Source organism: Cynocephalus volans, chromosome 1 (assembly GCF_027409185.1).
Source record: "Cynocephalus volans isolate mCynVol1 chromosome 1, mCynVol1.pri, whole genome shotgun sequence".
Classification (NCBI taxonomy): Eukaryota; Metazoa; Chordata; class Mammalia; order Dermoptera; family Cynocephalidae; genus Cynocephalus; species Cynocephalus volans.
In genome coordinates, this window is record NC_084460.1 from 30,695,686 (window position 1) to 30,719,583 (window position 23,898).

General features: G+C 37.6%; 1 protein-coding gene across 4 annotated transcripts in view; it reads right to left on the reverse strand.

Annotated features, from left to right (window-relative positions):
* The window catches only part of NCOA6 (nuclear receptor coactivator 6), a 101,661-nt gene that overhangs the window by 27,172 nt on the left and 50,591 nt on the right, over nucleotides 1–23,898 (reverse strand). For 3 of the 4 annotated variants that reach the window (XM_063094925.1, XM_063094931.1, XM_063094921.1), the window contains 6 exons: nucleotides 19,955–20,077; nucleotides 13,237–13,365; nucleotides 11,659–12,534; nucleotides 9,450–9,596; nucleotides 5,866–6,982; nucleotides 2,902–3,023 (listed from right to left, as the gene is read on the reverse strand). In XM_063094925.1, coding sequence (XP_062950995.1) covers nucleotides 2,902–3,023; nucleotides 5,866–6,982; nucleotides 9,450–9,596; nucleotides 11,659–12,534; nucleotides 13,237–13,365; nucleotides 19,955–20,077 — 2,514 coding nt within the window. The remainder of the gene's footprint in view (nucleotides 1–2,901; nucleotides 3,024–5,865; nucleotides 6,983–9,449; nucleotides 9,597–11,658; nucleotides 12,535–13,236; nucleotides 13,366–19,954; nucleotides 20,078–23,898) is intronic. The other variant, XM_063094938.1, reaches the window with a different exon arrangement.

Consider the following 23,898-nt stretch of genomic DNA (forward strand, 5'->3'; position numbering starts at 1 on the left):
CGGTAAGGGGATCTTAACCCTTGACTTGGTGTTGTCAGCACCACGCTCACCCAGTGAGCTAACCGGCCATCCCTATATAGGGATCTGAACCTGTGGCCTTGGTGTTATCAGCACCACACTCTCCCGAGTGAGCCACGGGCTGGCCCTGTAAAGCATTTATAATTCACTTTTTCTGTTAGTACAGGATTTTTTTTTAAGACTTGGTTTTGTTGAAAATGCCCGCATTGAAGATAGCCTTTTTATTCTTTCAACAGACGTAAAATACAAAACTCTAGGATTCAGTTCCTTAAGGAAGAGGAATTTAAAATTACTCCAATCCATTGGCTCCATACAGTATGCTGTATTCTTCAGGCTCATCTTTTAGGGGAAATGGACTGAATTAAACTGCCCCTGAGATGTAAATCAGTGTGATAAACAGTAGGAGCTAACAGAAGCTGATATACACATTGAAAATTACAGCATTGAAGTTTTATGGATATTAATTTCCATTTACTTTCTTACATGCAAATCTCTATTTGGAGAAATATTTTTTATGAATCCACAAGTACAGAGTAAGTAAGCCAGAAGCACAGCCCTCAGGAGTAAAAAATAATTTGGGGAAAAGAACTCTGAGGGACAATGCCTTCCAGATTTGAAGAAGGCACATCTCAAATGATTCTTTCTTTTGTGAAAATTTTATTTGGCATTTTAGAACCCAAACTTTACATAATCAGCAGAAAGGATGAAAAGATCATCAAATTAAAACAAGAATAAAGGTGGTTCAGTGGGAAAAAGTAGGCATAGAGCTGGGATACAATTTCACAAACTAGATTTATTCCTTTGTTGCATGAAAAATACATCAGGAAGATTTTGAGACGGCAAGGAATAAGGATGTCTGGCTCTCGCAGTTGGAAGAAACGCTGGCTCAAGATTTTCACAGAACAGCTACCAAATGCTGTGGGTCAGACTCTGTGCTCAATAGCTAATTAATGTCGTTTGGTCAAAGATTTCCATGGTAGTAACAATGAGTACAATGAGCAGAATCCATTTTTCAAGATTTTAAAATCTTTTTTTGTTTTAGGCCCAAGTAACTTCTTGACATTCATAAAGCCAATAACGTACAGCACTTCTACAGGCTTAATGGTCCTTTCAGCTACACAGTCAAACACAGGAGGTTTTTATTTTTCACATTTAGTCTGGGGTTCCCACATTGAGAATACTGCAATTTCTGTAAAAGCCCATTTATGTCAGGGTTATGATACGGGTGCCTTTTATCTTTAAAAATCAGCCCACCAGACAGCACAGTAAAAACCAAAGAGGGCAACAAATACAATACAGCAGCCTCTTGAAAGTAACAGTTAAGGGCATGGCTACTCGAAAGGGTCCAGAAGCTGGAGGTAGCAGTCCAAATGGCACTAGTGATAAGAAGACAGATTGGGGTTGACGTGACAGAATGGTGGAGAAGGAAAGCCAAGGTATACACAGTGCCCATAACACAATCAAAAACCAGATTTATTAGTCAAGGGATGCAAACTCATATGCCCTTAGAGGCCAGGCAGGTAGTAAAGAAGAGAAGTGGGCTAGTATAAGACAGCAGGAGTCCTGTGGACAGTACCAAACTGCAAAGCAGATGCCCTTTCCAAATGCATTTAAATTCACATTTTTGTTTTAGACACTGCATGGCAATTCAAACCTAAATTCAATTCAAAGGCTAAATTCAGCCTGCACCCCTGGTTTGCACAAAGGAGGCAATAAATGTGTGAGGACCCCTGGGATTCATACAAGAAGAGTTCAGAAGTGTCTGAGGGGAGAAGGTATCTTCGTGCTCCTAATGCCTTCTGGACATATTTACCAAAGACTGGTAACCTCCTAGCTTCAACTGTGCTGTTGCAACACACTAATGTGAAATGTGGTATGCACAATTTGTAATAAATAACACAGAATATTGACATCATGTCGGATTTAAACTTTGTTGGGGGGGGATTCACTTTTAAAATACATAAATTAAGGGTAGATTAAAGTTTATCCCTAAAATAATGTCACTCTCATTTATATGCCAAAAAAGAGGTGGAATAGCTAGTGAGGAAGAAACAAAATATAACCTTTTGTCTACACAGGGGAGAATGACCTAAGTGTGACAGGCTTCTGCATCTTCAACAGTGTCACAGGGGAATAAGGTTACAAGTCACTGCTCAGGCCAAGAGCAACCAAGTATAAAGATTTTGTAGCAGCTGGTCTTGGTTCTTTAATACCTGGGTTGGGATAAATGAATTTCAGGAGGTTTTTCCTTTTCAATATCATTTTTCAACATTTAAAGGATAATATTATATAATCAGAGAGTGGTACAACACAGGGGATTTCAACAATATTAGTACTATTATAAGTTATTAAGCTGGGTGGTAGGCACATGGATGTCCCATTTATTGTTCTTTATATATTTTCTATGTATAAAGATTCATAATAAAACCTCTACAAAAAAAAAAAAATCATCTTTAAATCCTGGTAATTCCTTGCTTTGAGAAAACCCCCATGAGGAAAGGTTGCAGAAAAGGCAGGCAAGCAGGATTAGAGTGAAAACATCTCTCCATTTAATCTTATTCCATTCTGATGCCAACTAGAACCTTGACATTGTTAAGAATAAAGAGGCACTTCACATTTCAGTCTGATTTTATGAAGACTTAAAATAATAAAGACAAATTTGAGCAGAATGTGTATATGTGTGTATATATATGCCTTCAAAGTTATATTTGAAATTTTTACTTAATACCAAGGCAAAGCTTTCAAATACTAGACATATTAAATTGCTAAAGTAGACTAGTTGGCAGACAAAATAAAATACTATTGTTTCCTTGAAGAGAAGGAAGCCTTGTAATGCTACACACATGATGACAAGTATATAATCTTTAGCTAACATTTTATCACCTGGTGGCCGGTTTGAAAATTCTGGCAGTTTAGGGCCTGAGTTGTCCAAGTTAATTCCTTGTTCTCCAGGCAATGGCTGCTGATCAGCCTCCTCCAGACCAGCTGGGTGAGTATCTAACGTGCTAAAAGATAAGTAACACATTTGAGAGTAAGTTGTAAAGAAAATACAAAAAACTAGCTTAACCCCTCCCCTATTTCTGAAGAACTAAAATCAGATTGCATTATCATCCTTACCATTATTTCCATCCCTCTCATCTGATAAAATATTCAATATTGGCATAAAAATAATCTGGCAATTTCATTAAATGTTAAAATCCACTTATTTATTCAAAGTGCTTTCCACAAATTCCTGATATAATGATTTTCATGTAATCCACCCATCCCTTAGATGTTTTAAGACCTGATCACGGTTTGGGGCTATCTATGTTATAAAGTACTGCTCCTGTGAGATCACACTATCTTCACCGTAGCTATCAAATTTAACCAGGGAGTACAGACTGTTTCTTTTTTGTGGATATTACAGTGCTGGCTCCAATGATTCATAACATCTTTTGAAAGTTTGTAGGTTGGCTGATGGAAATGGTATTGAGAGAACAAAGAAAGATGGAGAATACCACAACAAAGTTAATTTTGCTGCAGAATGAGTTGGCTTTGAGATGCCTTCATTTTTATCTAGGTGTAGCTTAGAATTTTTAGTGGAGAAAAAAAAATGAAGAAAATGTATCCACTAACACCCATATTCCCAAAGAACCAGAGTGCTCACATCTCTTACACTTTGTAATCTCACTCCTAGCACCTTTCTTTCCTACCTTTAGTTTCCCTTTGCCCTGATTTTGGTCACCCACTTTTATTTATTTTTATTTTTTATTATTTTTTATAAAAGATGACCGGTAAGGGGATCTTAACCCTTGACTTGGTGTCATCAGCACCATGCTCACCCAGTGAGCTAACTGGCCATCCCTATATGGGATCCAAACCCGTGGCCTTGGTGTTATCAGCACCACACTCTCCCGAGTGAGCCGTGGGCCAGCCCCACCCACTTTTAGATAGCACTTTGTCTTATCAGACTGTGTAGTTTCATAAGCCACCATAAATCCATTTTATTTTCCATTTTATTTTTGTCTTTTTCGTGACCGGCACTCAGCCAGTGAGTGCACCGGCCATTCCTATATAGGATCCGAACCCGCGGCGGGAGCGTCTGCGCTCCCAGCGCCACACTCTCCCGAGTGCGCCACGGGCTTGGCCCACCATAAATCCATTTTAAAAGTTCCAACACATGGAAATTTAGAACCTGAGGCAGGTCCTCAGCACATCCAGATCCCTATACCGATTTGCTCCTTATACCAATTCTCTCACTTCAAATTACTATATAAGCAAGAATTCTGTGGTATCTTTTACTTTCAGAGACTTACAAGCTAAAAAAATCTCAGATATCTGGTCCAGCTCCCTCATGTTATGGATGAGAAAACAAAGGCCCAGAGAGGTATAAGAGACAGGCCCAAGGTTCTATAGTGAGCTAGTGGTAGAGCTGGGAGCATGTGCTTTTCCTATTAAGCCTACTGTCTCCCTTTCCTAGGAGCCCTGATGCTGTTTAAGGTCCTTTCCACAATTTGTAGACCCAACAAGTAAGCAATTTCCCTCAGGCTTGTGAAGAGAGCAAATATACATAGTAATGGCAATTGGATAACCTTGCTAGTTTACTCCCAGACTACGGGCAAGAATAAAATTATCCCCCCCCAAAATGTTATTCCCACAGGATGACAGCAGTAAAAAATTTAGCTAAGGAAGAGCTATCAGAAAACTTAGATAATTAAATGGCTTATTAAATCTGAATTCAGAAAAATATAGGTTGCTAATATACAACTATTGGCTTTTAATGTATAAGATTCAAGAAGCAGCAAGTGAGTATAATGTAATAAAAAAATATTGTGGGAAGGCTAGGATAAAGGTAGTTGGTTTTATTTTGAATATTTAAGCTGATTTAAATAAAGCTTCCCTATTCTTTTTCTACAGTTCTAGTAATTTATTTCTAAATAAACCTGTTTTACATTCATTAGTCACTATTCCCTGTTAATAATGTCTCTGAATTCCAGTTTTCTGATTAAAGGCAGGATATCCAGCTCAATCTATATCCTTCTGGAAACATTTTATCAAAGCCAGAAACATGACTTAATACTTAGCTTCAGGAAATGAAATATAAATTATTAATTGCCCTTCCTGCTGTGATCTTGCAAAATAACTCACCTGGAGAAACTTTTCTGAATGGGTAACTGATTTAAAAGGTCCAATCATCTTAGCACGGGGTTTTAAGATTCTAGGGATGATGAAGAACCTTTAAAAGAAAGGCACCTGTGCACATTTCTATTTGAGAGACAGCAGAGAGTTTCTCCAGTAGATAAGTAGTTTACATTTCCCAAACACACTTGGCTTCTGCTTCCCCAACAGCTATTATAGGTCTAAAGCTGGTGCTCTGTGGAGTTGCAGTGTGTGGCACTGGTTACTTTTTACCCTCTGAGTGTCATAACCCCCATGAGACTGCAGAGTTAAGAGACCTATCTGCCAATTGCAAGGTATGAACCTTGTTTGGACCCTTATTTGAACAAACTGTAAAAAAAAAAAAAAAAAAAAAATTGAGATAATCAAGGAAATTTGAACATTGTTTGAATATGTGACAGTATTAAGGAAGTATTAGTTTTCTAGTGCGCTGATGGTATTGTGTAGTCATGTTAAAAAAAAACCTGTCCTTATCTTTTATTTACAAAGTGAACTTGCTTTAAAATAATCAAGAGGGTAATGGGAGAGAGTATAGATGAAGGCAAGATAGGCTATGAGTTGATAATTGTTATAGCAGAGAGATTTCATTATACCTTTTTAATTTTACATATATTTAAAATTTTTCATCAAAAAAAGTTGACCACATAGAAACAAACAAACAAGATTTGAGGCAAAAATATCACAACCTACTTTATATCCTGTTGACTATTTTTCTTCTTCCGAGGGGGTTTCTTCTTCTTCGGTTTATTTGCGTTGGTATTATTTTGCTTATTGTTTACCCCAAAATGGCCTGCAGAGATGTCACTCTGCAATAAGTTGACCAACAATGGACTTGTTAAGGTGACATCCTTATTGACCGGGAAGCCCGGATTCTGACCACAGGGCATCTGATTTCCATTGGGTGCTCCACTGAAAGGTGCACTGAAAGGCATCCCATGGCCTGAGAAGTGGTTTCCCGAGGCACTGTTTCCCTGCATGGCCTGCACATGGGGGGGGACCATGCTGGTTTGTTGCATGCTAACATCAGGCATCATCTGAGACAAGTTGACATCATTATTTGCTGTAGTAGCAGGATCACCATGCTGCTGGGCCATGTGTGGGCTAGGCCCTGGTGGCCGCAGGACCTGCCCCTGAATACCCATAACCTGAGATGGACTGTTGTTTACAGGCCCTTGCTGCGGCAGCATTTGTCCTGACATCTGTCCTGTAAACTGCACCATGTTTCCTTGCATGTTTGGAGTTGGTCCCCTCATTATCTGTGCTGGTCCCGGCATGACGTTGGATTGGTTCTGAGTGTTAAACTGCTGCTTATTCCCTTGCATTTGATTGGTCATGATCTGCTCTATCATTGGGTTCTGCTGGAGCAAAACTTGCCCTTGAGGCCCCATCATCTGGTTATGAGGTGCCATCATTTGTGGGCCCTGCTGGGAAAGTATCTGCTTGGGTGGGGTCATCCTTTGGGGCGAAGGCCCAAGATTTTGGCTCTGAGGGTTCACCATCATCTGGCCCTGTGGCATAAGCTGAGCCCTTGAAAGGATCATAGGGTTCTGAGGGTTCAAGGTTCCTTGTTGCTGGACCATCTGGCCCTGGGAGGGCACAATCTGCTGGTGCATGCCCATCAGCTGAGATGGGGGACCCTGCTGAGGCTGGCCTTGCATGTTGCCCAGGTTCACCTGAGGAACCCCAGAACTACCAGACTGCTGGTTGTTCATGTTGCCATGAATTCCCATGAGGCTGGGCTGCATCATATTTGGTGGCCCGTGGGACACCTGCATCTGGTTTTGAGGAGGACCAGCTCCTTGACCACCTTAAAAAAAAAAGAGGCACAGTATAAGAAATCTTATTATCTTACTGGTATTAAGATACTCAAATTACCTTCCTTAGGAAGACACCCATCACTCACATATTCATGACCAATGTAAATATGCTGTGTCTGACACACTTTCTGTAAGTTTTCTAAACTATGAAGATGTGACTGTGGGATAATTATTTACATGCTCAATGACCATGCAATAGAGAAGGAGAAACAGTTTCTCTACTCCTTTGTGGTAACTTAAAGATAACATTTCAAAGATTAGTCAAGTTTACTTTCAGATTAAATAATGAGAAAAGTAGCATCTCATTGTTTTAAAATGACTTGTAGCTACCCTAAAGCGAAGATAACAAAAAGCATTGTAGGTTAGTGAAATAAGCTCTGCTATAACTATAATGAAGTAATTTGTCCTTCTAGAAAAACCTCAACAATGCTGAGAAGACATTTAAAAATGCTTCTCGGAAAACTAATAATGACTTCAAAGGCTATGTGTGTGATATCTGGATGTTGCACTTAAAGAAAGGAACACCTAATACTTCCTGAGATATGTCTCCTCTACTCTGTGTCATAAAAATTATTTAATTTTGACATGGAAGCTGAGCCTCTGGTGGGAGTCAACTGACTAAATGACCCATCTGGAAGCTGCAGACAGAGGGATGCTAAAACTTCAGTGACCCTCCCCTGTGGTAGTACCTGGTGGACTACATGGGACAAGTTCTATTCCCAATTATTTCTAATTTAGACAAAAGGTACGCCTGACTTGCTGCAGTACTTGTTTTTTGCCGGGTCTTTGGGTTTTCCTATATCTACTTACATTATCTCCCTCCATTTAACTAAATAACCTTCTAGCCGTTTTATCCCTTTTATTTTTTTTCACTTTTAAATGAAGAGTAGAAAGTGGCAGCCATAATGAAGTTATGAAGCCAGTCCATGCTCTAGCCAGGGGGTAAGGGGACAAACTGTCCATTGTTCATACTTCCTGAACCCCAAGGAAGATTTTCTAAACTAGCATTATAAGTTCAAAAGTGAACTTCATGACCACTGTATACTCTATACACACTGAATATACCACTGTGTATTTATTCAATCAACAATTACTTATTGAATACCTGATAAGTACAAGGCACTTTTGGTACTGTGGTAATCTTAATAAACAAGATAGACCAAATCCCTTCCCTCTTGGAGCATACAGTCTAGCTGGTAAGAGACAAAATAAGAAAACAGATAAGTACTTTCTTCAGGAAGCAGTAAAGCTAACAGGAGAAATAAAGTAGGGTAAGAAAACAAAAAAATGACAGACAAGAGTAGAACTACTTTAGATAGGATAGATGGGGAAATCAAAACAATATGTGCTTGTGGAAGGTACCATAAAAATACAAAATAGTTGTGCTAGGGTGGAGGAATTAGAAATGATTTTGTCATTGTTTTAAAACTTCCTATAAAAACATGAATTCACATAATTCAGGAATGCAGTTTTGCTTTAGCAGATAGGGAAAGTCAAGTAGTTTGCTCTACCCTTCTCTCACCTTTCAAGAAATAAGATGAGCTTTGTTTTTATTGTCAGGACTTTTCTCATTCCTTAGTGATTTACAATTAAAGTTGGAACCACATAACTAAATTAACTCCAAGTGGGGATGGGATACTTGAGTATACTTCAGTCTAAACTGCTTGAATGAGAAAGGGTAAGAGGACTACTCGTGTGGTCCCTAAGCAACCAGAAACATAAAGTTTGGATTATGTAATACTGCTTTACAAATACTTTTTTAGCCATTCTGTTGTATCTTATTTCCTCTCGAAAATTTCTTCTTCTGTACAATACATTGTTGGTATTAAATCTGAACTGATTAAGTTTGAAAAATACCACATTGTAAGCCAGAATTCAGACACTCAGCATACACAAAGCTAACACATACTATATACAGAGATTTTAAAAGTTGCAGATGTCCAAACATGCCATATGCCTTCATGCCTTTTTATCTATGGTTTCCTTTGCCAGAAATGCCTTTTGCCGTTTTACTACCTGATCAAGCTCTAACTCAGGGGTCAGCAAATTATATGGACCATGGGCCAAATCAGGTCCATTACAGATTGGAACACGGCCATGCTCACTTGTTTATGTATTGTATATTGTTACTTTTGTGCAACAACAGCAGAACTGAGTAATTACAACAGAGACCATATAACCTACAAAGCCTAAAATATTTACTATCTGACCCTTTACAGAAAAATAATTGCTGACCCCTGCTATAACTCAAATTTCATTTTTTTTCCCTCAGGTGTTTCTAGGTTCCTGAGATATGTCACCTATTTTCAACATATCAGTTACTGCCCTGAAAGAATAACTATTTATGGGTTTGAAATTAGGGGGAGAGATCAGGACTTACAGATCTGTATAACCCATTGCCTATCAAGGTATATACCACACAATGCTCAATAAATGCTGATTGAATAAATCACAAACCTGCATGCTGGACATTTTGATTTGCTTGCAGCTGAGGGGTTCCTGAATTCCCAGGGGTGGATGCTGTGGTCGAAGGCACCTGACTTTGCATAAAATTCGGATTGGCCTGTCCTGCTGAGAAGCCAGGTGGGAGGCGTTTAGGCATTCCTTAATAGAAAACAATGAGTAAGGCAGTTACCTAGCAAATTCATACTATGGCTTAGATATGGAATGAATAAGGAAGGATGAGCTGCATGAAGTCTCCACTGGCTTAGCTCTCTCTGTCACACTGGTAGGATCTTTAATAATAAGGTTGGGAAAGATGGTTAAAAAAATCAACACAATCTCTTACATGAGCATTGTCAAAATGAAAAGGAAATACTAAAAAATTTAAATTTAGAACATGCCAAGGAAAAGATGGCAATCTGCTCCCTAAATGTGATCTGAGGCCATGCCACAGCAAGTTTTGAGGGCTCACTTTTCTCTGTAATACAACAGATCCCAAAACTTTACATACTTTAACACAGGCACCAAAGAAATACGCTAAATTCTCTCATATTGAAACAAATTTATATAAAATACTATAAAACAAAGAGCTGGGTCCTGATATTTAAGGATAGGTAATTTTTTTTTTTTTTTTTTTTTTTTTGAGGGAAATGGATTACAATCTCCTTTGCATACAATTTCCTAATATTGTGCTTGTCGCTTTGGAGGAGAGAGGATATTAGAAACAGTTTATAGGAGCTTCAAAGTGAGGCTGCATTGAATTTATTATGCCTTCCCCTCATACGGTTTGCTGTGATTCTGACAGCTATGGCACCAAAAACCACACTAATGAAATCTCACTCAAGAAATCTCACTTCCTTTTAGGAAGACCTAATTTCAGAAAACAAATTTGTAATAAGGAGAATCTCAGAACCCACTCATTGTTCATAACGCAGGCTTTGATGTGGCCAGATCACCTAGGTGAGCATATCATCTGCTCTATGAAAGCATCAAGACCTCAAGCTCACATAAAAATTTCTTGTATTAGTGCATTTATTTTTTTAAGGGCCAAATTTTCAATGCCCTGAAAAACTCTAAATATGCCTTTGTCCTTTCTTTAGCAGTGACAAGTCCCCATCGCATACTTCCATTGTAATTAAATCAGTAATCATATTTGCAGGAGGGACTACCCAGATTCCACTGATCCAAGGCTAGATGCCTAGAACAGTGAAGTTTGGAGCTGATGCACTCTTGCATTTTCTAAAAAATTCTTAGGATTCAAATATTAGAGCCTGCATGTCAGCAAAATTAATTACAAGAGAGTGAAAAGACTGATGAGCAACTTAATTTCACCAGAAACCATGGGAACATGCCTTTGCTATGTTGCACTAAAGATGCAGGGTTTTTTTTTCTTGGTTGGCAATGGGTGTCTTTTGGTGGGGGATATGTTTATCAGATGATTGTATTACTGACATTCTCTATACCTTACTGAAAACCTCCAAGCACATTCATGTGCACTAGATCAATGATTAATAAGAATAAATAATAAACATGGAGATGGATAAGTTTTACTGTAATCGTTTTACCTCTCACACATTAAGCTCCATTGCTTTTTCTTCATACAAGAGGCACCTTACAAAATAAATAAATAAATCTCCTTTAGGTATAACTAGTGGAATTCCCTCTCTAAGGAGCAGGCATTGGCATCATAAAACTGTAAAAGTCAATGATTTCTGAACTTATTCCCCTTTAAAACTTTAATCAAACTTAACAAATACCATGCTTACCATTTTACTAACTAGGATTATCAAAGTTGGTAACTAAAAGGGCTTTTTCCCCAATAAGACCCGGTACTTATCTTTTCATTTTTGCTCTATTGCTTAATCTTAATTTTTTTAACAGCTGAAAAGTTTCAATTTTTAATAAAAATTTATGTTTCTTCTGGACATTTTAGTTTACTAGCACAAGATCAAGCAGAAATAATATGAAAAACAAAATGAACATCTCTATATTGAATTTTACCTCCATTTTTATCCAGAGAGCTAGCTTAAATTTAACCAGTAAGAAGCTGCATAATGTGTCAAATAAATAATGTATCAAGTTAACTAAGTTATATCAAGTGTCAACCACAAAACCAAATAATTACATCCTTATTTCACTCCCTCCATTATCTCTAAAAACTGAATTTCTACTAAGATCTATCTGCGACAAATTTACCAACACAAATAGCTTCAGTGTTCCTCACCTCCTAGGCCTGGATGTAAACTCTGTGGCCCCTGGTTTGGTGGTTGCTGCTGCATCACCATGAAGTTAGGTGGCACATTTCCCTGTTGAACCATAGGATTCCGACCTGGAGAGCTGACGGGCTGCTGAAATCCCTGGGGAAGTGGGTTATTTTGAGGTGGCCTTGGTCCCATCTGCTGCTGAGTTTGGTTAACCGTTGGGGAGGATGCAGGGGATCCCTGCTGGAAGGAGGAGGGTGAGGAGGCAGGAGACTTGTTGGTGAGGTGGGGCTGCTGCAGGGGGGTTGGGACCCTGGAGGGCCCTCCCTGCAAGCTTTTCATTTGAGGAGCTGTGAACTGGCCTGGGTTGCTCATCTGAGGAAAGTTTGTATGGGCTTGTGAGGTTTGCTGGCTGCCAAAGGGATATGGAGGGGGAGGGTGGGAAGGTGTCTGTACCGTGGCTAAGGATGGTCTTGCCTGGAGTTGCTGTTGCATTGGGCCAGGCAAGGGAGCCTTCTTCCACCCTTGGTTTGCAGTCATTGTGCCCAGAGAACCCTGGGCTGGAGGAGGCTGAAGGGCTCCAGAAGGCAGCTGGTTCCAGCCTGGAGGAACAGGCACCTGAGTTGGGGTAGTAAACTGGGGTCGAATTCCCTGTGGTTGTTGCTGCTGATGCTGTTGTGGGGGTCTTGCCTGCAACTGTTGCTGCTGCTGCTGTTGTTGCTGCTGCTGCTGCTGCTGCTGCTGCTGCTGCTGCTGCTGCTGTAACTGGGGAAAACTAGCTGGGTTCATCTGTCTGTTCACAGGGACAGGCTGCATTGGGTGGTGTGGAGTAGCTAAAGATCCTGAGGGATGACTTTGCTGCTGTATATGAAGCCCAGGAAGGAGTGGATCCATCGCATCTGTTTAAAGACAGTCAACAAAGCAATAATTAACCTACTGCAACATAGACATAGAGCAGAGGCCTTGGCAATTCTGCAAATACAGAGTAAAACCTGCTGGTGCCATTCAACAAAATGTTTGTGAGCATCTCCTATGTGGAAAGCAACATACCAAGATGACAGAAAGATTAATCCTGCCTTAAAAAGAGCTTCTGTTTCAACAGTGGATATAAAAGCCAGACATAAAATGCAGAGAACAGTCCAAATCATATTCTGGGGACCTATGTTAAGTAGTGTTATCAAAAAAACAACAACAGTCAATTAGGTTTGGGAAACACTGGACTTAATAACAACCTTAGATTTCTTCACTGCAGGACTTTCAGTGCCTCTAATACATTAATTTTGAGTCTTGAGAAGGGAGGGTAAATTATGACTTATTTAACAAGTTAACTACAGAATTCTCTGTCATGGAGTATCCTGCAGGACTAAGTAGGCCAAGGCATGCATTTTTAGGAATGCTGGGGGTAACTAATAAGAGAATAATGAGAAATTCTGAAAAGGAAATGGTGATATTTAGGTTGAAGAAATCAGGGCAGATTTTGTAAAGAAGGTGGCATTGTGAGTTGTGCAGTTAGGAATTCAGCGTCAGAGATAGCTGAATTTTGTAATGATCTGTGCAGGAAGTTCTAGCCTCTTCAATCCTCATAGATTGGACGTCATTACCTGACTGAGAAGCAGGGCGAGGAGTCCTGGGCTGTAGCTCTGGATTGGGGCCTGGTGCCATCATGGAAGATGACATGTTTCCACCTTGGGGTATCATAACAGTGGCAGGGCTGGTCATCCTTATTAATCCTAGAAAAAAAATCCCTAGAATAGAGTACTGGAATTGACACAATTTTTATTTTTAATGAAATATTTCAAGAATATGAAAAGGTATGAAAAATTTCTATACCTATCTTCTACCTTTTTTAAATCTAAAAAATTTGCCCTTTCTCCTTCAGATATATGCAGTCCTATTCCATTTCCTCCCTCTTATCATAATTGGGGTTAACGGTTCTATGCATGTTTATTTACCTTTTCTGCCTAAGTAGGTAAACCGCATAGCAGTTTTTGTGTGATTTTAATCTTTGTATAAGTGACACCATACTGTATGTATTCTTCAGTTACCTTTTTCATTTAATATTATTTTTTGAGATTCATCCCTTTTGACTGCTATAAGTGCTCCTTTGTAGAGAACCATACACCCATCCTTCTGCTGATGAATACTAAGGTTTTATTTTTCCTAACTTTTTATTCTTACAATTTTACAATGTCATGTGTTTGTCATGAATTCTTGCGGACATATGAGAATCTTAGACTATATACTTAGAATTGCTAGGATTTAAAGTTCAACCATCTTCAATTTTACTAGATATTGGCAAATTGCTCTCAAAAGTGGGTTACCAATTTATACTCCAACTAGCAGTTTGAGAACTCTTTCTCCACGTCTTTCTAATTTCTGATACTGTTAAGACTTTTTAGGATTTGGCATCTATGTTCATAAATGAGAATGGCCTATAATTATTCTCTCTTCTTGTCCTTTGATTTTTGTCATCAAGATAAAAATAACCACAAAATGAGTTAGGAAGCATCTTTTTTTCTATGCTCTGGAAGAATATGTGTATCTGTTCTTTAAATGTTTAGTAAAACTTACCTGTAAAACCATCTAGGCCTGTGAGTTATACTAACTGATTCATTGGGAAACAGATTTTTAATTATTTCAATTTCTTATGTGGTTATAGGTTTTCCCAGTTTTCTATTTCTAACTAAGTCAGTTTTGGTTAATCATTTCACCAAGGCTTTAAAATTTATTAGCATAAAGTTATTCATAGAGGATCCTTTTTTCCTACTCTTTTTTAATAATTGAGATATAACTCATACTATAAAATTCACCCTTTAAAAGTGTGTACTTTTTTTGTTCTTTACATATTTGTGCCTTTTTTTCTTTAGTAGTTTTACGAGGTTCATCGGTTTTAGTTGTCCTTTCAAAGAAACACCTGTTGGTTTTGCTGCTCTGTTGTTTTTTCAGTTCATACTTTACTTATCTATGCTCTTACCTTTATTATTTCCTTCCTAACTTACGACTCTACTCAGTTCTTTTTCTCAGTTTTTAAGTCAGACACTTAGCTTGTTAATTTTAAGTTGATGTCTTCATTTACATAAATATCTAAAGGCTTAAGTTTTCTTCGAAGCACTTTCTTGGCTACATCTCACAAATTTTGATATGCACTATTTCCATTATTCCATTCTAAACATTTTCTAGGGCTGGCTGGTTAGCTCAGTTGGTTAGAGTGGTGTTATAACACCAAGGTCAAGGGTTCGGATCCCCATACTGGCCAGTTGACAAAAAAATAAAAATTAAAAAAAATTTTTTTCTAATTTCCATAATGGTTTTTTTTTTTTTACATCATTAGGTATTTAGAATGTATTTCTAAATTTCCAAAACATGGGATATTTTGGTTAGGTTTTTTGCCACTGACTTAATTGTCCCATGGTCAAAGAATAGAGTCTATGTGATAATAAACTTGGTATTTACTGAAACTTGATTTTGGAAAAATCCATACAATCATTTGTATAAATGTTCCACTTATTCTTGAAAATATTAAGAATTCTTGAATTATTATGGCATGGTCTCTATATCTGCCGATTATATAAAACTATTTTAATTATGCTATTCAAGCTTTCTTTATCCTTACTAATTTTTTATAAGCTTGATCCATCAATTACTAACAGAGGTATGTTAAAATCTCCTCTCAGATTTGCTATCTCCATATAATTTTTACATATATTGAGGCTGGATTATTAAATTTTTTAAAAAAGTTTATCTTCCTGGTGAATTTTTCCTTTTACATCATACAGTGGACCTATTTATCCTATAATGCTTCTTATCTTAACGTCTGTTTTATCTGATTAAAATATTGTTATACCTCTTCTTCTTGATCAATATTCACCTGGTTTATCTTTTTTTCTGTCCTTCTAACCTTGAATGTTGAGTCTTTATATTTTATACCTGAGATTTACTACTCTGATTGATTAATCATTTCCTTTTCATCAGTGTTCATAATCCATTTACCTTTAAGTTAACTACTGGTATATTTTTATTTTATCTTATTTTTGGTGGCTGGCTGGTACAGGGATCTGAACTCTTGACCTTGGTATTATTATTTTGATTTGTGTAATTTTGTGATTTCTATTTACCCTCTATTTCTACTTGCTGTTTTCCTATTTTTCTTTTATTTTGCTGGTTTGATTTTTTTCATCGTAACTTTCCTCTTTATTCCTCTAGTTTAGAAGTTATATATTATACTATTTTATTGACTTTAAAATTTCAACGGACATACCCAGCTTAAAGTCTAAAGACAAAATATCATCATTATTGCTAAATAAGTCAATGCTTATTTAGATTTACCCCATGTTTACCAATTATTTAGCTCACCATTACTTCTCAGATCTTATTTCTTCCATCTTAGGTTCAATTTTCTTCTTCCTGAAGTACATCCTTGAGCAGTTCAATTAGCAACGGTCTGTTAATGGTAAATTCTCTTAGTCTCTTTGAAAAGATCCTTATTTCACACTACTCTTGAAAGTATACCTAGGTTTAAAATTCTAGGCTGTCAATTATTTTCTCAGCACTTTGAAAATATTATTGCAATGCTTCTGGCTTCCAATGCTGCTGTTGAGAAATCAGATGCGAGTCTGATGGCCTTCCCCTTGTAAATAATTGGTTTTTACTTTTGGGGTGCTTTTAACATTCTCTTTGATTTTCATGTTCTGCAGTTTAACAATATTGTGTCTAGATGCGGATTTACTTTTATTTGTCGTGTTCAGGATTACTGGGCTTCTGAATCTGAGGACTTAATGCCTTTCATCAGTTCTGGAAACATTTCAGCCATTCTCTCTTTAACTATTGTCCCTCCCCAATTTATCTTCTTCTGGAACTCTTTTCAAACATTCGTTAAACCTTCTCATTTTATCCTTCATGTCTCTTGACCTCTTTCATATTTCCATTTCTTTATTTCTTTCTGCTGCATTCTGGGTGATTTCTTCAAATTCACATTCCAATCCAGCTGTTTCTAATTTGCTAAGTAAGTTATTCACTTTGATGATTTTTAAATTTTTTAAGTCGTGGTCCTCCCCCACCCCTGCCCCAATCTCTGTTTTTTGAATAGTATCTTATTTTCTTCTTATGATTTTCATAATTTTAAACACCCTGATATTCCTATTACTTAAAATTCTGGAGGCAGGAAGTCTAATCCTAAATTTTATAAATTTGGGGTATAAGCTCACGTATAGTAGGCTTTAACTATGAGAAGCCTGAAATGGCTTGGGTTGAGAATATGCCCCTTCACAGCTTCAATAGTTATAGCCAGTTTAGAACCACTTAATGTTAATGACTTAGCTTGGCTGTTCCTGAGTCATTTCACCAACATATTAAATGTCCAATATGCAAGATGGCAGAGAAGAGAATTCCACAACCACCATTCCCCCACATCCCAACTAGAGCCCAGGCCAAGACAGACAAGTTTCCCATTTGTCTCCCTAGGCCGGAGGTCGACATTTTTCTAATCTACCTTTCACTGAAAATTCTGGCTTCATGAAGGATTCTGAATTCTAAATTCCTTGTTCATGTGGACCCAAGGCAAGGCTTCATTTTTTATCCCTTCCTGGCCATTAAACTCAAATCTCTTGGTGCCTACAGAATCTTATTTGTTAATTGTTCAAATTTTCATCTTTGACCTCTTTTTTGTCAGCTGTGCATTAAACGTTATATTTTATTTAGCATTTTTAGGTGTTTTGTAGTTAGAGAAGACAGGTAAATATTTATCTATTGAAATTGGATTTGTTTCTGAGGAATCCCATTCCATTTTCCAAAGATGGTAGTTAGACAGTAAGAAAGTTCTCAAGAGATAAGAAACAGGTTGTCTTGGTCCATAATGATCTTCCTATTCCCAGAAATTTTCAAGTACACGCTGACTACATGCTCAGTAATGACATTATAACATGCATTCCAGTACTAGGTAGGAAGTTGGACTAGATCTGTGGTTCTCAATTAGGGGCAATTTTGTCCCCCAGGGGAAATTTGGCAATGCCTGAAGACAATTTTAGTTGGCAGAACTGCAGGGAAGGCTACTGGCAACTGGTGGGTAGAGGCCAGGATATTACTAAACATCCTACAATGCACAGGACAACCCCCACAGCAAAGAATTATTGGCCCCAAATATCAATAGTGTTGAGGTTGAGAAATTCTGATTACATGTCTACTACAATACCCCCGCAAATCCTGGAATTCTATAAGGCTATGAAAAAAAAATAGGCTATGGATTTAGTTTTAGTTGCAAAAGACTTTTTGCCTATTAGCTAACTTTCTGATGCCAATGCCAAGAGAAGTAGTAGTAAGAGTAATTGACAAACCAAGATATTCTAGATACACAATTCCAAAGTCATTTATTATTGTTTTAGAGGGGACTTAAAATCTCTTTCCCTGGAAAAATTTAATGTCCTCAGTTTAACCTAATATTAAATTTTGTTTCCATCCTTTTAAATCCCAATAGAAAACAGAGAAAGCAATCCTAAAATATGCTTGGCAGTAAGGAAAGATACCTGGGGGTTAAAATGTTACTGTGACTACAGATCATTACTAATTGATTATTCCTGAAACTTTATACTGTATATACTGTATATATTATCACAGTGTCCTTCATTACTAACAATTTAACCTGATTTCAATCTAAAGCTTCTAAGTTTACTATTTTGGTAATAAACTATAGTACTATAATTTATACTCCCTAGAGATGCTCAGTAAGTATGCTTGCTTTTTGCCAGATACTAGCCCAAGAGACCTTGCAATTAGTATAGTATGTTGACATCGGTTTAATAATATCTTAACATTTTGAGCCTGGAAGGGATCTCTAGCATTGTTTCCAGGACATAATTAAAGATGTTTACAGGCAATTGAGGCCAGTAAATACTAAGTCCTTTGACCAGGAGTTGAAACTTGAACCAAGATTTCCTGACGCTTACCTCAGGTCTATTCATTCTTTAGCTATATGTTAACTTGGCTAGGCTTGTCTCACTATGCTTCTGGCCCTGGTTCTTCTAGCAGTGGCAACAGTGTCACCTATAATCTCTCATCAAGCTGTCTTAACACCAAAGGCACAGACTTCTGTGGAGAACTACATCTATGTACAAGGTTACCAGGCTGGGTATTTTAATCTACTACATGATACTCCACAACAGCTCAACAGCACAGGTCCTGACTTTTACATAACAGGAACTCAGGAAATGTTTGCTGCATGGCTCGAGCTTATCTACCTTTAAGCACGAGCTCAAAAGATTGTAGGAATTACTACTTCACTTTGTAGGTGAAGAAACTGTTGCTTGTGCTTGAGGAGGTATAGTAACTAGCTTGAGTTAATCAGTAAAGGGTAGTACCAGGATAAAAACCTAGTTCTAATTTATGGCCAAGTCTTCAGCTACAGTTCAGGACAGCAGCTTAAAAACTGAGCTGCTCTATGCTGCTGTATTTCTTCAAGAGCTACTGTAGTAGGGAGGGAGGGGAATGATTGGGTGCACTTTCAGGCTCTTACTTTGTTTCAACCACAGCAGCTGTGCTTTTCTGTTTTATTGGAATAAAGGGTCCTGCAGCTGAAAAACTTTCAAAGTCACTAATGTAGTGAAAAGAGCACTGAACTGGGAGTTAGCAGATCTGTGATATTAGCCCACTGCTACTTAACCCTGGGCAAATTGCTTCCCTTCTGTGAGTTCCACAGCTTCCTCAGCTTTAAATGAGAAAGCCAAGTCAATTCTAATATTCTGTGATTCACAGAATATTGAGTTCAATCTCTAAAGAAGAAATTTTGGGATTACTAGAAAAGAAGTAAATAATTTATAACTCTCTTAAATTCTAAATAAATTAAAAACACGTATTTTCCCACATACACCTATAGATTCCACATAAGCATATAATAACTCTCAGTTCACAGATTCTCAGCCTCAGAGAAAGTTGGAGTTGGAAAGCTACATTCCCCACTGTACTATAAACATAGCTACACTTTATACTATAAACATCCTGAAGGTAGAAAATGTTTTATTCATTTCTATTTCCAACACTTAGTATATGTCCTGCCTTGCAATAGGAACTCAATAAATGTTTGCTGCATGGCTAAATATTCATCAACTTTTAAGCATAAGACCAAAAGACTGCAAAGACTATATGCTTCATACTCTGTGACCCTAGCCTCCTAGGAATGACTCATGTCTCATTTTCCTGATTCAGAAAACACAGATGTGGGTGTGCCATGAGCCCCTGCCTGTCTTGCAAGACTCAAATGGTTATACATTAGCAAATAAAGCCAAAAAAGGATACTAGTGAAATGTCATTCAACTGAGTGGGAGGTCTCACCTGGACCACCTGCCATGGGAAATCCTGCCTCCATCCTAACTGAATTTCCGGCTCCCATGGGTCCATTCATTCTCACATCTTGGCTTCGGTTCTGAGCCAAAGCCAGGTTGATAGCACCTTCCCCTGAAAAATGACAGTCAAGTTATAAAAAGGAAATCACACAATAAGATGCAAATTTTGTTTAAAGACAGGCACATAAGAGCTTTAGTTTTCTGTGTTTTTGAGTTACCACCACAAAAAGAGTGGTTCAATACTACATGGGTTTTTCTTCAACTCATCTGAGCAGGAGTTCTCACAATAGGGCAATTAATAGTGATGCTTAGCCTCAATGGAGAGTTTGGAACTTTAAATATTTTCAACCAGCTCACCAATTATGTGTGAGGCGTGTGTGTGTGAAAAATGTTCTCAGAAACTCTCAAAATCTTAGGTTTCCTTTTGGGAATCTGTGATCAGAAGATAGAGATATGAGTAGGCTGAATGGAGAAAGAACATATGATGGTTTGGGGACACTAATACTTGTGAGCAAAATACCAATTTTCTTTCAATAACTGCAATAAAAACAGATTTCCAGCAGAGAAATTCATGCAATGAAGAGTGTATAGGTGCCACTAATCTACCTGAGACACCTGATGATACCAACATTTGTATAAGGTTTTTAAGGCTTACAAAATTTTATCTCATTTGAGCTTCACAATAGCCCGGTAGGTAATGTCACTAGAAGTGTGCCATTTAAGTAGAACTTGAAATTAGAGGCAACTTAAATCTTCCTTGATTCAATGATAAAAAGGTCTCTGAAATATGTTTTGAAATGTTCTTGATCCAAAATCTTGACTAGTTACTACTGAAGATAGCACCACCTTGTGGACAGTTAAAATACAGCTAGCCTGTGCCTGAGGAGTTGAGAGACTATATTCACCCAAGTCCTTACCATACCATAGGGTCATGATTTATAGTGAAATGATAAAGCAGGAAGCTAATGAGAGCACAACAGTTTCCACTGTCCTGTCATTGATCTAGTATATTTTAGTATACTAGATTATAGAATATTTTAACCAGGGAGATTGGCTGGTCATAGGGAACACACATCCTATGGGTCCCATAAGGGACCAATCACCCAGATGCTCTCTAACTTACCTGTAGGAGTCAGGAATAAAAGAGAAAAAGAACACAGGTCTTGAAGGTTTACACCAAAGGGAGGGAACTATTAATATACCAAACTTGCTAAGACATTCTGGGCAGAAAGTATATTGTTCTTGAAATAGACATCAGATCATGTCACTCCTCTGCTTAAAACTGCTCCACTGCTTCCCACTGTTTTAGAAATAAAAGCTAAACTTCTTAACAGGGTATTCAGGGACTCAAGTTATCTATTTAGCCCAGTGCTGTTCAACAGAAATATAATATGAGCCACACAAGTAATTTAAAATTTTCTAGCAGCCACAGTAAAAAGGTAAAAAGAAACGGGTAAAATTGACTAGAATATACTTTATTTAACTCAATACATCCAATGTATTATTATTTCAACATGTAATATAAAAAAATATTAATGAGGTATTTTACATTCTTTTTTGGGGGTATTAAGTCTTCAAAATCCAATATGTACTTTATACTTACAGCACATGTCAGTTTGGACTAGCCACATTTTCCAGGGCCGAACATATGGCTGTGTCTGTCATACTGGGCAGCCCAGATCTAACCCTTGTCTTCCTCTCTATTGTCAGCCCACACTATTTTCTCTTTCATTAAAAAGGATTCAACCCAGTGTCATTTTTCAGTTTCTTTGGGACACAAAGCTGCTTCTCACCTCAAGGCCTTTGCACGTGTTGTTCCCTCTTCTTAGAACAGTTGTCTGTACTCCCACATAGTGAGCTCAATTTTCATGTAATCTTAAGTGAAACACGCCCCAAAAGGCCTCCTCCAAGCATCTTATCCAAGGTGAGGTCACTCTTATCAGAACATCTTGTTATTTTTTCAGAGCACAATTCATGTAATTACTTATTCATTCACTTGTTGTCTTCTCTGTCCCCCATCACTATACAAGAGTAATCATAAATCTGCCCTAGTTCCTTTACATCTGTTGTCTCAGCATAATTATTAATAGCATCTCCTTTTAATTCTAATTTAGATAATAAATTATATGGTCACCTAACTATATACTTTATACATAGAACAGTGCCTGGTACATAGTAGGTATTCATTAGCTACTTACTGAATACATTATGAATAGTAATATTATAACCTTTCATAGAATTATAGGCATTTTTCTATATAATAAATGCATTCCTAAAAAAACCTCACATTCTATAAAATCTCATGCTGACAATAATAAGTTTTTATGGGAAAAACAGGGTTGAGGAAAACTCAAAACCTATGAGGCTTTGTAACCAGAACTCTAATGAAAAACAATAATATCCAAAACAATATCCCAAAACAATGGAGTAGAAATGCATTGTTAAAGGTGCTGAGATAATGCAAATGAAGTGGAGTTCTGAGCTAGTGGGACTGCCCTTAAGGTGTGGGTATAAGAGGTGTCATAAACTGAGAGCCACGCAAGGCTGCGGATGCGTGTCTGGGGAAGGCACCTGAATGTAAGTTTTCATTCTTAATTTTCTTAAAATAGAGCTGAAAGGACTCACACCAATGCAGCAGCTGAGCTAAAGGCTTTTTTCCCCCTTGTTGATGACTATAATTCTATTCCCACTATTCCAGCTCCCCTTGCCCAGGAAAAACCACATATCAATAAACACAATTTCCACATTATACTGCTATCAATCCCCTATTTGCCAACTGCATATAAGTTAACTGGTATCAAAGAAACACATGAAGAGAACACTACTGGCTCCCAAACTTGCCAATTAGGGGTTCACAAACTACATCCTGTGGGCCAAATCCAGGTCACTGACTATTTATTTAAATAAAGTGTTATAGGAACACAGCTATATTAATTCATTTACATATTGCCTATGGTTGTGATGAGTACTGTGACAGAGATCTTCCAACCTGCAAAGTCAAAAATATTTATTCCTAGGGCTGGCCCGTGGCTCACTTGGGAGAGTGTGGTGCTGATAACACCAAGGCCAAGGGTTCAGATCCCTATATAGGGATGGCCGGTTGGCTCACTTGGGAGAGCGTGGTGCTGACAACAGGAAGTCAAGGGTTAAGATCCCCTTACCGGTCATCTTTAAAAAAAAAAAAAAAAATTTATTCCTGGCCTTTTACAGAAGTTTACAGACTCCTGCTTTAGATCACCATGAATTTACAGAGAGGTCACAAAATGTCCTCAAAAAAGATGTTTCCCCAACATTTGTTCAAAACTCAAAAAAGAAGCAGGGGTTATTCTTCAATGGAGAATGGGCTGTTAGGAGAACAAGCCTGTCCCCCAATCCCTGTAGCAGACACCATGACAGTGGCAACACTTCCTCCTACAACTTACAAAGCCCATCACCAGTTTCAAAAAAGCAAACCACCTAGGACACACAGGTAGCCTAAAAGTTATTCTATTTGTATTGTGATAGTCATTATCATATCTGAATTTCATAATTTAAAAAAAATATGTTATCTATTTTGCTTTCTTGCTGGCACTTATGTTTTAATTTATGGCTTTAATATTAAAGGGGTGCCAAAATTTTATCCTTTTAAGAACTTGTAGGAAGTAGGTCTGATTAAGAGAAGAAACTGGTGCTTCCTTCTCCAGTGAAAAACACTATCAGTTAAGGCTCCAAAGCCCTTTTAACTCAGGTAAATAAGTAACAGAGATTATAAAACATTTGGGGTTTTTAAGAAACTTCATATGTATTCCACAAAGTATAAACAGCCTATATATTGTTATTTTATCCAATAGTTGTTTGACTTCATTCTTTCCAAAAGTTTGTCCTGTAGATTGCTGTGAGTTAATTTTACTTTTCTTGATCCTTTTAGGCAATCCAATATTTTTCATAATAAAC